At 37.3% G+C, this 13,381-nt stretch overlaps 1 protein-coding gene across 2 annotated transcripts; it reads left to right on the forward strand.

Annotated features, from left to right (window-relative positions):
* Positions 1-135: 135 nt before the first annotated feature.
* On the forward strand, positions 136-13,289 carry LOC107929259 (kinesin-like protein KIN-14J). 2 transcript variants are annotated; one of them, XM_041090485.1, is made up of 22 exons: positions 136-477; positions 1,120-1,265; positions 1,358-1,515; positions 1,676-1,774; positions 7,688-7,891; positions 7,999-8,082; positions 8,248-8,325; positions 8,424-8,516; positions 8,611-8,640; positions 9,377-9,718; positions 9,795-9,876; positions 9,970-10,065; positions 10,135-10,314; positions 10,445-10,551; positions 10,644-10,822; positions 11,078-11,242; positions 11,324-11,577; positions 11,678-11,841; positions 12,081-12,315; positions 12,463-12,643; positions 12,742-12,854; positions 12,962-13,289. In XM_041090485.1, the coding sequence occupies exons 2-22, from the start codon at positions 1,184-1,186 to the stop codon at positions 13,027-13,029; spliced, it is 2,994 nt and encodes a 997-aa protein (XP_040946419.1). In that variant the 5' UTR covers positions 136-477; positions 1,120-1,183; the 3' UTR covers positions 13,030-13,289. The 2 variants fall into 2 exon arrangements, with proteins under 2 accessions (XP_040946419.1, XP_016716118.2); XM_016860629.2 differs by having other exon boundaries at positions 12,081-12,643.
* Positions 13,290-13,381: the final 92 nt, after the last annotated feature.

Raw genomic sequence — 13,381 nt, forward strand, 5'->3', positions numbered from 1 at the left:
AGCACGAAAGCGGGAACTTTACTCCAAAATCGCTGGGCCCAATCGAAAATCCAAAATTAAACAAAAACTAAAAACAAATTTTTTTAAAAAAAATGGTCCGATAAAAAGGAAAAATACAAACAAAGCCTTAAAAACCAAAAAACCTAACCAAAACTCGCTCTCGCACGTTCACTCGCTTTTTCTAGTTTTTCCATTTTCCAACGCTAATTCACTTTGTTTTGTTTTTCTTTCTTCTTTGCGGAGAACAGAAGGAGAAAAAAAAGAAGTAAAAAGATCGAGCGGTTCGTGATTTTGAAATCGCTTGATTTTTTTTTCGACGGATCTGCTTCGAAATTTGGAAAATAAAATTTATATTTGGTTTCTAAGCATTGTATTTTTTCATCGGGAAAATTTGATTTTCTTTTTTGAGCTATGGAATTTGTAGATTGAGTTCTGTCTTTCGAGATCTTGATCTAGCCTTCTATTAGATTTCCTCAGGTTCGTGCTTTAACCTACATTTTGTTCTTACATTTTCTTTTTGAATTTTATTGTTGTATTTGGATCTGTATGGGTTTTTTCGATTATTTTTAGTTCAGCTTTTAAATTTATTTAAGAAATTATACGGGGAATCGATAATGCAGCTTGATGTTTTGAATTTTGAAATTTTTTGATTTTTTTTTGGAATTTTGATTGTTTGGTTGCTGAGAAAACGTGAAGAGTGCAACTCCGAGCTCTTTTTTACTTTTTATTTTATTTTAAATTTTATTGTTTTTTCGACAATTGAACACTCTTAGTTTCTGGTTAGCAGAGTGATTTTATTAAGTGTAAGATACGAAAAGAATCTCCGTTCTTTCTTTTTTTTCTCTCTCTTATCTCTTTCAGTTTTCGCTTGTGTCCAACAAAGAAGAAAAAAAAGGGCTTTATGCTTAACACCAGTAATGCCTTTTCTTTCTCCTAGTTTCCCTCTAAAATGTGAGCTAAATTCGTTGAAAAATCGGTTTTTATTTAAAATTATAATGAAGTTGCAAACTAGTATGACAAAATTTGTGCCTTTACTTTCTGTATTTAGCTCTGAATAGATAATTAATGATATATATATCAAAATTTTCACTAAGATAAATATTGTTATCCCCTTTGCAGGACTGAGTCCTATGTTATCTGAAAGATAGATTTCAAAGAAGTCAGCTTCGACATTCAGCTAATAATGCATATGAAGGAAAGCGGTCCAGCTAATGGCTTGCATGGAACTCATAATGTAGATATTGAACAAATGGGAAGTTTTGAAGGTGTGATTCGACGTAAAGTAATAACATTTTTTAGCTCTTTCAGTGTTTTTAATCATCTTCCACTCTTGAACTTGGAGCCTTGATTTTACTAGGTGACTGGCTGTCTTCTTTGGTGGACTGGTTAAATGCAATATTTCCTGATTTAAGGTTGCCACTGGATATGACAGAAGACGAGCTGAGAGGGTGTCTGATTGATGGAACTATTTTTTGTACCATTTTGAACAAGCTGCATCCTGGTTCTGTTGAAATGGTTTGATCAATCATTTGTTAATACTTTGTTTGCTGAATTATTATTATTATTATTATTATTTTAGTTCACTTTTCTTTTTTTAAGACTTAATTTTAAATGTTTTTATCTTGTTCTGGACGTTCTACTTCACCATTTGAGCATGTTTCTTCTCTAACTTCAGGATGGTGATTCTGATTGTGGTCTTGCAAATGTCAAGAAATTTCTGATTGCTATGGATGAAATGGGGCTGCCCAGCTTTGAATTGTCTGATATTGAGCAGGTATCAGTTGATTTGAAGAAGCTTTTTCTTTGAGCAATGTTCTATTCTGGGTGCCAAATATTTATGGTTGGATTAAAGTGAAAACATTTTTCTACTAATTGATCTTGAAACAAAAACTATTTGCCTACAAAATTGATCTTAGCTTGTGCATGATGAGGAGTAAGCTATGGCTGGCTCAGTTTTGGGTGTATGGGTTGTTGTTCCAATAGGGTCGGAAGCGTGTAAATTATTGTACTAAAAAATCACACAAAGTTCAATTCCCAGGGAAGAGAGGTGGATCACATGGATCTCTTAAATACCAAGTCTTTCCTTAGACAGAATATCCCTTCTATAGTAATTTAATAGCACAATTAAATACTACTATTATACCCTCAAATATTGAAAGAAAAATAGGACAAGAAAGAACACAAGAGTTTTAACGAGGTTCGGTAAATTATACCTACGTCCTCGGGCACTAACACCAGATGATAACTTTACTATCTCCAAAATATTACAAACAAATAGAATTCCTTAAGAATTCTCAAATGGGAGAAGAGAGAAAACTAAGAGAGAAAGATTGGTTGGGATGGTTGAAATGAGAAATGGTTAGGCCTATTTATAGTTGAAGTTCAGGGACTAACTTGCAAATGGCCTAAAAAATTAGGGACCAAAATTGCAATTATCCCTTTCAACTTTAAACAACTTGCCAACTATTTTTTTCTTTCGGTGCCAATTGCACCTCCCACCATTTTTGACTTTTCAACCCATTTTTTAATTTAACTTATCAACAATCTCCACCTTGAAGATTTGATTAGGATAATCACATCTTCACACACTTCCTTCAACTCCCCAAATTCGATAAAGCTATCTTTTGTAGTGCCTCCAAATGCGCTCTCGAGTGCCATACACCTAAAGGTGCTCAAATTCTCAGGATGTTAATCAAGTTCAAACAATGATTAAACTTGATTGTTGTTACCACCTTGGTCATCATATCTGCGGGATTATCTGCTGTCGGAATCTTCTGAAGTAGAATTTTTCCTTTTTCAAAGACTTCCCGCACAAAGTGATATCTTACGTCGATATGCTTGGTTCTTGAATGATAGACTTGATTTTTCGCTAAATGAATAGCACTCTGACTGTCACAATATAGACTAATGTGACTTTGAACAACTCCCAAGTCTTTCAATAATCCATTAAGCCAAATAGCCTCCTTAACAGCTTCTGTAACTGCCATATATTCTGCTTCTGTAGTAGACACAGCTACTGTAGACTGTAAGGTAGACTTCCAACTCACTGGGGTTTTCGCAAGAGTAAACAGATACCCCGTAGTTGAACGACGTTTATCTAAATCACCAGCAAAGTCGGAATCAACATATCCAACTACAAACTGACCAAGTGCTTCATCCTGTTCAAAAATTAAACCAACATCTACGGTTTTTCGAAGATACCGTAGAATCCATTTCACAGCTTGCCAATGTCCTTTTCCAGGATCATGCATATACCTGCTCACAACTCCAACAGCTTGTGAAATGTCAGGCCTCGTACACACCATCGCATACATCAAACTCCCAACTGCATTAGCATATGGGACTTTTGCCATATATTCTCTTTCTTCTTCAGTTTTCGGAGATAATTGAGCACTAAGTTTCAAATGAGAAGCAAGTGGGGTACTTACATGTTTTGTGTTTTCATTTACACCAAAACATTGTAATACCTTTTTCAGATATTGCTTCTGATTCAAACAAAGCTTGCCTCTCTGTCTATCTCTACTTATCTCCATGCCGAGAATCTTCTTGGCCTCACCTAGATCTTTCATCTCGAACTCTTGATTCAACTGAGCCTTCAGCTTATCTATCTCATTTTGGCTTTTCGAAGCGATTAACATATCATCAACATACAAGAGTAGATAAATGAAAGATCCGTCATGCAGCTTCTGCAAATACACACAATTGTCATATTTGCTTCTTGTGTACTTCTGCCTTCTCATAAAGCTATCAAATCGCTTGTACCACTGCCTCGGGGATTGCTTCAATCCATATAGCGATTTGTTAAGCTTACAAACCCAATTTCTACCACCAGCATCTGTGTATCCTTCTGGCTGAGTCATATAGATCTCCTCTTCTAACTCACCATGCAAGAAAGCCGTCTTAACATCAAGTTGAGCTAGCTCCAAATTCAACTGTGCTACCAAGGCCAACAAAATTCTAATGGAGGAATGCTTCACAACAGGGGAAAATACATCATTGTAGTCAATTCCCTCCTTCTGAGCGTAGCCTTTAGCTACCAATCTTGCCTTGTAGCGAATATCCTTCTTGCTAGGAGATCCATCTTTCTTTGCGAATACCCACTTGCATCCGATTGCCCTTTTACCTTTCGGTAATTGCGCCAACTCCCAAGTATTGTTCTTCCGGAGAGACTGCATTTTTTCATCCATGGCGCTTTTCCATTTATCACTTTCTAAGCTTTGCATTGCTTCTTGATAAGTGATAGGAATATCATCAACAACGGGAAGGGCGTAGGCCACCATATCAGTAAATCGAGCAGGTTTACGAATTTCTCTCCGTGGCCTTGCAACTGCAACTGGTTCTGGTGTACTTAGTGGTTCTTGGGTCAGAACCTCTTCAACCTCTAATTCCTCCATTGTGGCTGGAGAATTAGACTTATTAACTGGGCAAATCCCCATCTGCTCAAACTCCACCTGTTTTGGAGTACACTCCACCTGCTGTGGAGTATTGCTCGTCTGAATATCTTTATCTGCTACCTTTTTCAATGTGGCAGATTCATCAAAGGTAACATCTCTGCTACAGATCATTTTCTTTGTGCTTAAGCACCAAAGACGAAATCCCTTCACTCCAGAAGTGATTCCCATAAAGAGAGCTTTCTTTGCCCTCGGATCTAACTTTGACTCCTTCACATGGTAATATGCAGTGGATCCAAACACATGTAAGGAATCATAATCTGTAGCCGGTTTTCCAGACCATACCTCCATAAGAGTTTTTCTTTCTAATGCAGATGATGGCAAACGATTAACAAGATGGCCAGCGTATGTCACAGCCTCAGCCCAAAATTGCTTGCCCAACCCAGCATTGGACAACATACATCGAACTTTCTCCAGCAATGTTCGATTCATACGCTCTGCCACTCCATTCTGTTGTGGTGTATCCCTAACTGTGAAGTGTCGAACAATACCATACTCTTGGCACACATCGAAGAACGGATCACTTTTATATTCCCCTCCATTGTCCGTCCTAAGCCGCTTGATTTTCTTGCCAGTCTGGTTTTCGATCATAGTTTTCCATTTAAGAAAAACTCCAAGCACTTCATTTTTAGTTTTCATGGTATACACCCAAACTCCTCTGGAAAAGTCATCAACAAAAGTAACAAAGTAGTGTTTTCCTCCCAACGAAGGTGTTTTGGAAGGCCCCCACACATCTGAGTGAATATATTCCAAAATACCTTTTGTATTATGGATAGCAGTGCCGAATTTCACTCTCTTTTGCTTTCCCAGAACACAATGCTCACAAAATTTTAATTTGCAAGCCTTTGCACCTTTCAACAATCCTTGCTTTGCCAGAATTTGCAAGGATTTTTCGCTGGCATGTCCCAACTTCATATGCCACAACTGCATTGAGTCCAAGTCTTTGTTACCGGAAGTTGCAGCGACTGCTCCAATAACTGTACTACCTTGGTAGTAATACAAGTTATTTTTCCTGATGCCCTTCAATATCACAAGTGCGCCAGATGTCACTTTCAAAATCCCATCTCTCATAGTAACAACTGAACCATTGGATTCCAAGGCTCCCAATGAGATGAGATTTTTCTTCAAACTGGGCACGTACCGAACATCAGTCAGAACTCTGGTTGATCCATCTTGATTCTTTAATTGGATTGAACCTATCCCAACAGTTTTACAGGCATTGTCATTGCCCATATAAACAACTCCTCCATTTAGTTCTACTAAATCAGAGAACCACTCCCGGTTAGGGGACATATGATAGGTACAACCCGAATCCAATATCCACTCATCTGAATGGAGCGACGATGATGATGCAACCAGTGATAGTTCAGAGTCACTAGTATCATGCTTAGCAATACAAGCATCTACAGCAGCTTTTCCTTTATTCTTCAGCTTTGGACAATTTTTCTTCCAGTGGCCTTTCTCATGACAAAAAGCACATTCATCTTTCCCGAGTCTGGACTTTGACTTTGATCTCCCCTTTTGAGTTTTCTTCCGAGTGTATGAACGACCTCGGACTACTAAAGCTTCTGTATCTCTGATTGAGTTTTTCTGTTTGTCCTTCTTTCTCTGTTCATAACTGTATAAGGCCGCACAGACTTCGCTCAGAGATATATCACTCCTGCCATGAAGTAGAGTAGTTTCTAGGAACTCAAACTCCTCAGGAAGTGACCCCAACAGCATCAAAGCCAAATCTTCATCTTTGAATGTCTCATCCATATTCAGCAAATCAGTGACTAACTGATTAAATTTGGTGATGTGATCATTCATTGTGGTACTTGGGACGTATGTGAAGCGAAACAGTCTTTTCTTCAAGTGGAGCTTATTTTGACTGTTTTTCTTCAAAAATTTTTCTACAAGTGCCACCCACAACTTATTTGCAGAAGTCTCCTTTGAAAAAGCATACCTCTGCTCTCGAGAAAGGCATGATCGAATTGTGCCACATGCCAACCGATTGATCGCCTTCCAATCTTTCTCCTGTACATCATCTGGTTTCTCTTCATCAATGGCAATGTCTAGACCCTGCTGAAAAAGGGCATCTAGAACCTCACTTTGCCACATACCAAAATGGCCCGTGCCATCAAAGATCTCCACGGCCAATCTTGCATTTGCAATTGTCGGTCTTGTCCACATGGACGATGTTGAAGCTCCTACACCGACCGTTTTCTCCATAATCTTTCAATATACCTAAGGAAATCTTTTCTGATGTGGAAGATCAGTTTAAACTGCAACCACAGAGCATACTACGATTAACCTTCGGCTCTTGATACCACTTGTTGTTCCAATAGGGTCGGAAGCGTGTAAATTATTGTACTAAAAAATCACACAAAGTTCAATTTCCAGGGAAGAGAGGTGGATCACATGGATCTCTTAAATACCAAGTCTTTCCTTAGACAGAATATCCCTTCTATAGTAATTTAATAGCACAATTAAATACTACTATTATACCCTCAAATATTGAAAGAAAAATAGGACAAGAAAGAACACAAGAGTTTTAACGAGGTTCGGTAAATTATACCTACGTCCTCGGGCACTAACACCAGATGATAACTTTACTATCTCCAAAATATTACAAACAAATAGAATTCCTTAAGAATTCTCAAATGGGAGAAGAGAGAAAACTAAGAGAGAAAGATTGGTTGGGATGGTTGAAATGAGAAATGGTTAGGCCTATTTATAGTTGAAGTTCAGGGACTAACTTGCAAATGGCCTAAAAAATTAGGGACCAAAATTGCAATTATCCCTTTCAACTTTAAACAACTTGCCAACTATTTTTTTCTTTCGGTGCCAATTGCACCTCCCACCATTTTTGACTTTTCAACCCATTTTTTAATTTAACTTATCAACATGGGTTTGGTATATACTTGATAAAATGAACTTTGGACTCTCATGTTTAGTTGTACGTCTATCTCAGTCAAAAGAATTTGTCTTGGGATGTAAACTCCTCTTTCAAGCCTTTTGATCTTAACTTTGGGATGGTTCTTGATCTGAGTGGAGGCTTCCCCCCCCCCTGATGGATTGATCATTTGATCATGGAATGAAACCTCTATCTGGTTAATGGTGTATGATGAACTACCTTTTTTCTTTTGGGACAAAATGAATTACCCTAGTCGGTTGGGTTCAAGTTGCAAGTTAGCATTCCATTGCTGTTTTTCTTTTCTTTCTACCTTTTGGTTAATAATTTGGGAAATATGCAGGGCCATATGATGCCGGTTTTAGAGTGCCTTAAGACACTTAGATCATGTTTCAATCCTAATGATGAGGCCAATAGCTTCCAACATCCTTCCAGAAAGAGATGGGATATTTCTGGTGAATTCGAGAGCATCCAAATGAAGCAAGGATGTTATGCTGATCTTTCTGATGCAACAGTTTTAGAATTATTGAAATCAAGCAGTTTAGATGTAAGATTCTGAACTCTTTCCATACATGTGTCTGTATCTATTATGTACTCTAGATTCTGATAGCAACTTTTTGGTTAATGCATTCTTATGCACCTTCCTTTTTGCAGAACGTCTCAACTCAATCACTATTCAGTATAATTTACAAGATTATGGATGAAAGTATTGAAAGAAAGAAAGGAGATGTACCTCATGTATGCCATCAGGAGTACATACATTTGCTGTATTTCCTTAGCATTCATGGATGTTTTTAGTTTTGTCTCTTTTCTGAGACTGGTAGTCATGCATCTGTCGTGCGATATATATTTTTTGATACCGTTTTTTAATTTGTGGTTTTGTATTGTTTCCTTTTTGCTCAGCGTGTCGCATGCCTGTTGAGAAAGATTGTAGAAGAGATCGAATGGCGAGTTTCAACTAGGGCAAGAAATTTAAAAAATGTAAATTGCTTCGGAACTTTCTATTTCCTCTCTCTAAGAGATTGTTTTCTCATGTGCGGTGCATGGATAATGAATATTTGTATTTTGTGATCCTGAAGCAAAACAAACTTTTTAGGGCACAGGAGGAAAAGTATCAATCAAGGATAAGAGCACTTGAGACCCTAGCAAAGGGAACCATGGAGGAAAATATGGTACTTGACTAACAGTTTAGGGCATGTGCCTTAGTTCTTTTTGCCTTTAGTTCTCCCTGTCTCAATAATCCTGGATTTGTTTTGCTTCCTGTAGGTTGTTCTAAAGAATCTACAACATATAAAGGTGCAATTCTTAATGTTTTCCCTCTTAATTCATTGTTGATTTTTAAAATTTTACTATGTTGTTTTAGTTCTGTGCCTTTGGTTTTCCGAAGACTCTCATTGACATATTGTTCTCTGGGTTTCACATCTTTTGATAATTGCTTCATCCATAATGCTTCATCCATAAATTTGAAACTGAAGGACTATATCTATTTCTGTGAATTGCTTAACTTATATTTACTAGTTAAGTTTAAACTGCAAGAAGGATACAGTATATTTATATGTACTTTTGCATGTATTTCCATTTATATCTTGTATGAAATTCAACTAGTGTACTGACAGAAGCGACTTTGAGATTTGAATTTTCTTTTGAAGGAAAAGTCATTTAATTTCAGAAGAAAATTTTAAAGGATGGTTTAACTTTGTATTACTTAGTTTAAAATGCTTATATTAAGTTTGTAGATCTGATATTAGTCTCCTTTTTACGTACTTGCACTGCCTGCAATGCTTTTATGTTAGTTTAACTAGTTTGGGATCGGAACTTTTCACTAGAATTTGGATAGTAGATAATCTGATCCCTGTTGTGTTGTGAACTCAAGCTAAGATTGACATGGCTAATCAATGAGGCTATTCTTTTTTCCCGTTGTAAGTCTTAATACCAGGCGACTATGTGGTGTTATGCAAAGATTTATCTCTTTGCCATATTTTGTTGCTTGATAGTCTAATATAATTGCTTTGTTATTTCATGAGAATTGCAGTTTGAAAAGAGCAAACTGGAGGAGAAGGGTAAAGTTGAAGAGCAGGATGTGCTTCAGCTTAAGAAGGAAAAGGTTCAGAAAGACCTTGAGATTTCTAGGCTAAAAGAGGAACTAGAGAGCAGCAAAAAGATGCATGAAATACAGTGTCTCCAACTGGAAGCCCAGGCTGAGGATAATAAAGTATTGTTAGAAAAGAAGTTAAAAGAAGTCGAGTATCTTTTAAGTGACTCCAGGAAGAAAGTGGACGAGCTTCAGTCATTTTCTGAATCTAAACAAAAGAGATGGAAAGATAGGGAGTGCAGTTATCAGAGCTTCATTGATCAGCAATTTCGGGCTTTGAAGGTTTGTTGTGTTTGTGATGTTTCTATGATAGGATATTGATACATGGTCCTATAACATGAAGTTTTACACTGTTTAGGAATTGAGGGACGCTTCAAAATCTGTCAAACGTGAGGTTCTAAAGACTAAAAAGAGCTACTCAGAGGATCTAAATTTCTTAGGTAGTGTTGGTTATTCTTGCTGTTTGTTTTGTTTGTTTGGCTTGGTCTGCCATTTAGATTTCCTCATTGTGTATACCCTTTTTCCTCGAGTAGGAATCAAGCTTAAAGGAGTGGTAGATGCTGCTGAAAATTATCATTTGGTTCTTTCTGAAAACCGTAGATTGTACAATGAGGTTCAGGATTTAAAAGGTACATTGTATATCTTAGTTTGTTAGGGTTTCTTTGCCAAGTAGCTTAAACTACTTCTTATTTGTGCAGGAAATATTAGAGTCTATTGTAGGATAAGGCCATTCCTTCCAGGGCAAAGTAAAAAACAAACAGCAATAGAATATGTTGGTGAGAATGGTGAATTGGTTGTTTCGAATCCCTCAAAATTAGGGAAGGACACTCATAGGCTCTTCAAGTTTAACAAGGTTTTTAGTCCAGCAGCTACCCAAGGTTCTAAAATTTCTTAACTCAGTTCATTTGATAATGAAACTCATCTCTTAATTTAATGCTATATAGTTATAGCCACACTTTTCATGACTGCTGCTTGTATATCACATATTTCAATGTGATATGTCTGCAGAGGAGGTATTTTTGGACACTCAACCATTGATTCGATCTGTTCTTGACGGATACAATGTTTGCATATTTGCTTATGGTCAAACTGGCTCAGGAAAAACTTATACTATGGTGAGCTGTCTGCTAATATTTTTCCATTTGAAATATATAGATTATTTTAAACTTGATGGCTATGTCTTATGCGTGTTTATTCTTCTTTCCAGAGTGGACCTAATTTGTCTTCTAAAGAAGACTGGGGAGTCAACTATAGAGCATTGAATGATCTTTTTCAAATCTCTCAAAGCAGGAAGAGCTCCATTATATATGAAGTTGGTGTGCAAATGGTTGAGATATATAATGAACAAGTTCGTGATCTGCTTGTTATTGACAGTTCTCAGAGAAGATATCCTTTATTTTAATCTTTTTAATTTCATTTCTTATGTTTCTTGAATCTGGTCTGAAATTTGGCTCTATAACTTATGTTCTATTGCTATTGTTCCTTATCCTCGGTTCTATACAATACCTTACGTTACCCTATTGGTTTAAGAATTTGCAATACTCATTATAATTTTGTGTTTGGTCTAATGGTTATATTTTATTCCTTATGATTCTTTTTCCTGCCGTTAAAGATGTTATTTGTTTCCTTTGACTTGCACACACTTGGGATTTGGAGCACCACCCAACCAAATGGGTTAGCTGTCCCTGAAGCAAGCATGCATTCTGTAAAATCAACCACAGATGTTCTGGAATTGATGAATATCGGTTTAATGAATAGGGCTGTTGGTGCTACTGCCCTAAATGAGAGGAGTAGCAGATCCCACAGGTTATATTTTACTCTGTATGTAACTTGTTATTTGGAGAATTTGAGTTTTGCATCTCATGGGTTTCAGTAAATTATGTGCAGCATTCTCACCGTTCATGTTCGTGGCACGGACATAAAAACTAATGCTGTTTTGCGCGGTAGTCTACATTTGGTGGATCTTGCTGGCAGTGAACGGGTAGATCGTTCTGAAGCAACTGGAGATAGGCTTAGGGAGGCACAACATATAAACAAATCCCTGTCAGCTCTAGGAGATGTAATTTTTGCTCTGGCACAAAAGAATTCTCATGTCCCTTATAGAAACAGCAAACTGACTCAAGTTCTCCAGAGTTCTTTGGGTACTTTTTACTGTTCAGATTTTAATTTGCTATTTCACGGTCATGCCCATTAGATTCTACATACCTTAAAAGCCTATTTATTTGCACTTACTGATTGTAGGTGGCCAGGCGAAAACCCTTATGTTTGTGCAGCTTAATCCTGATGTAGAATCATATGCTGAAACCATAAGTACTTTGAAGTTTGCCGAAAGAGTTTCTGGTGTTGAGTTAGGTGCTGCACGGACTAACAGAGAAGGAAGAGATATCAGAGAACTTATGGAACAAGTATCGTTTTCTCTTCCTCTACTCATTTTCCCTTTTCTTCGAGTTAATGTAGCATAGCTGTTGAAACCAATAGTTGATTGTTTGAAAATGGTTACCTTATTTCTCTGGGGACAGAGAAAGCAGAGTTATAGTCCAATGTTGGACCATGAAAATCTTCACTTTCATTAATGAGCCTATCAACTGGCATCGTTGCAACGGTGTAATCTCGTTCACTTATAATCTTCTATTTGATCTTATAGGTTTCATCGCTCAAAGAAACCATCACAAAGAAAGATCAGGAGATTGAGCGTTTGCAACTGCTTAAGGGTAATGGCAATAGTACTAAGCGTGGTATGAGCTCACTGAGGTACGAGTCTTCCTCTCCTAGGGGACGCTCCAGTGGGACTCCTCGACAAAGCCTGGGCCTCTCAAGACGGCCAAGCTTGGGAAGTTTTGAGAAAGCAGATGTTGATGCTGACATTTTCTCAGCTAATGGTGATAAGCATTCTGAATCTGGCTCTCATTGGTCAATTGATGAATCCAGGCATCAAAATGAATCACTTGCGCATACAAACATGATAGGAAGAGATTTGGGTCCGAATCTTACTGACGATATTGAACTGTTGGGATTCGGAAATGCAGATTCAGAGGAGAGATTAAGTGATATATCTGATGGTGATCTATCAATGGGGGCTACAGATACTGATGGCTCAATCTGTAGTGCCGTGGAGTTTACTCTTTTCCCGGAAGTTTCAAAACCTCCTGATAAACCAGAGAAGGTTGAGAAAGCAAGCAAATCTGAAAAATCTGATGATATTGGGAAGTAAGTTTACTTTAACTCCTACGGCTTTTATTTTTCACTGCAATATCTGATAACTTGATTAATTTGACTTACTCCGGTCGGCTCCTGTTCAAAAATAGGTCTATCGCCCCATCACTCCCGTCTAAGCTTCCAAAGCTATCTCAGAAAGTGTTGCAAACAAAACCTACTGCTCGATTGTCACTGTCCCGGAGCACCTCCAAGATCCCATCGAGTACGTAATTATTATATAGTGTTCCTATGATCAAACTGTTTTGAATTTTGATCATTGTCTCCTCACTCTTTCGTTTTTCATTGGAATGTGTATATATATATCATCAGGTTCTAAGAAAATAACTGCTGCAACCACTAGCAATTCTTCGATTAAGCCCCCAAAACGACGGCCGTGATCTGAAACTATGTTTTTAGATGGTAGAAGATCTTTGACTTAAAGTGTAGTTTGTAATTTATATCGAAAACTTCACTATGTTTATTGTCTGTAGGTTGTTTCTTCCTTCCATTTATCTTATTGGAAGGGGGCCAATGTTAGCGAAACTGTTCACTTGTAACATACTTACTTAAAAAAAAGGGTGCCCCTCCACTTGGGTTCTCGTCAAACTGCTACTCTATCTATGCATTTTTTATTGATATATATAGGATAATTATTTGATACATTGTGTATTAAATAATAATCCATATATGTACATTGCAGGTCACACAATTATGTTTAACCTTATTTTTTTTTGGCTTAAAGTTATAATA

Source organism: Gossypium hirsutum, chromosome D03 (assembly GCF_007990345.1).
Source record: "Gossypium hirsutum isolate 1008001.06 chromosome D03, Gossypium_hirsutum_v2.1, whole genome shotgun sequence".
In the NCBI taxonomy this organism is placed as follows: Eukaryota; Viridiplantae; Streptophyta; class Magnoliopsida; order Malvales; family Malvaceae; genus Gossypium; species Gossypium hirsutum.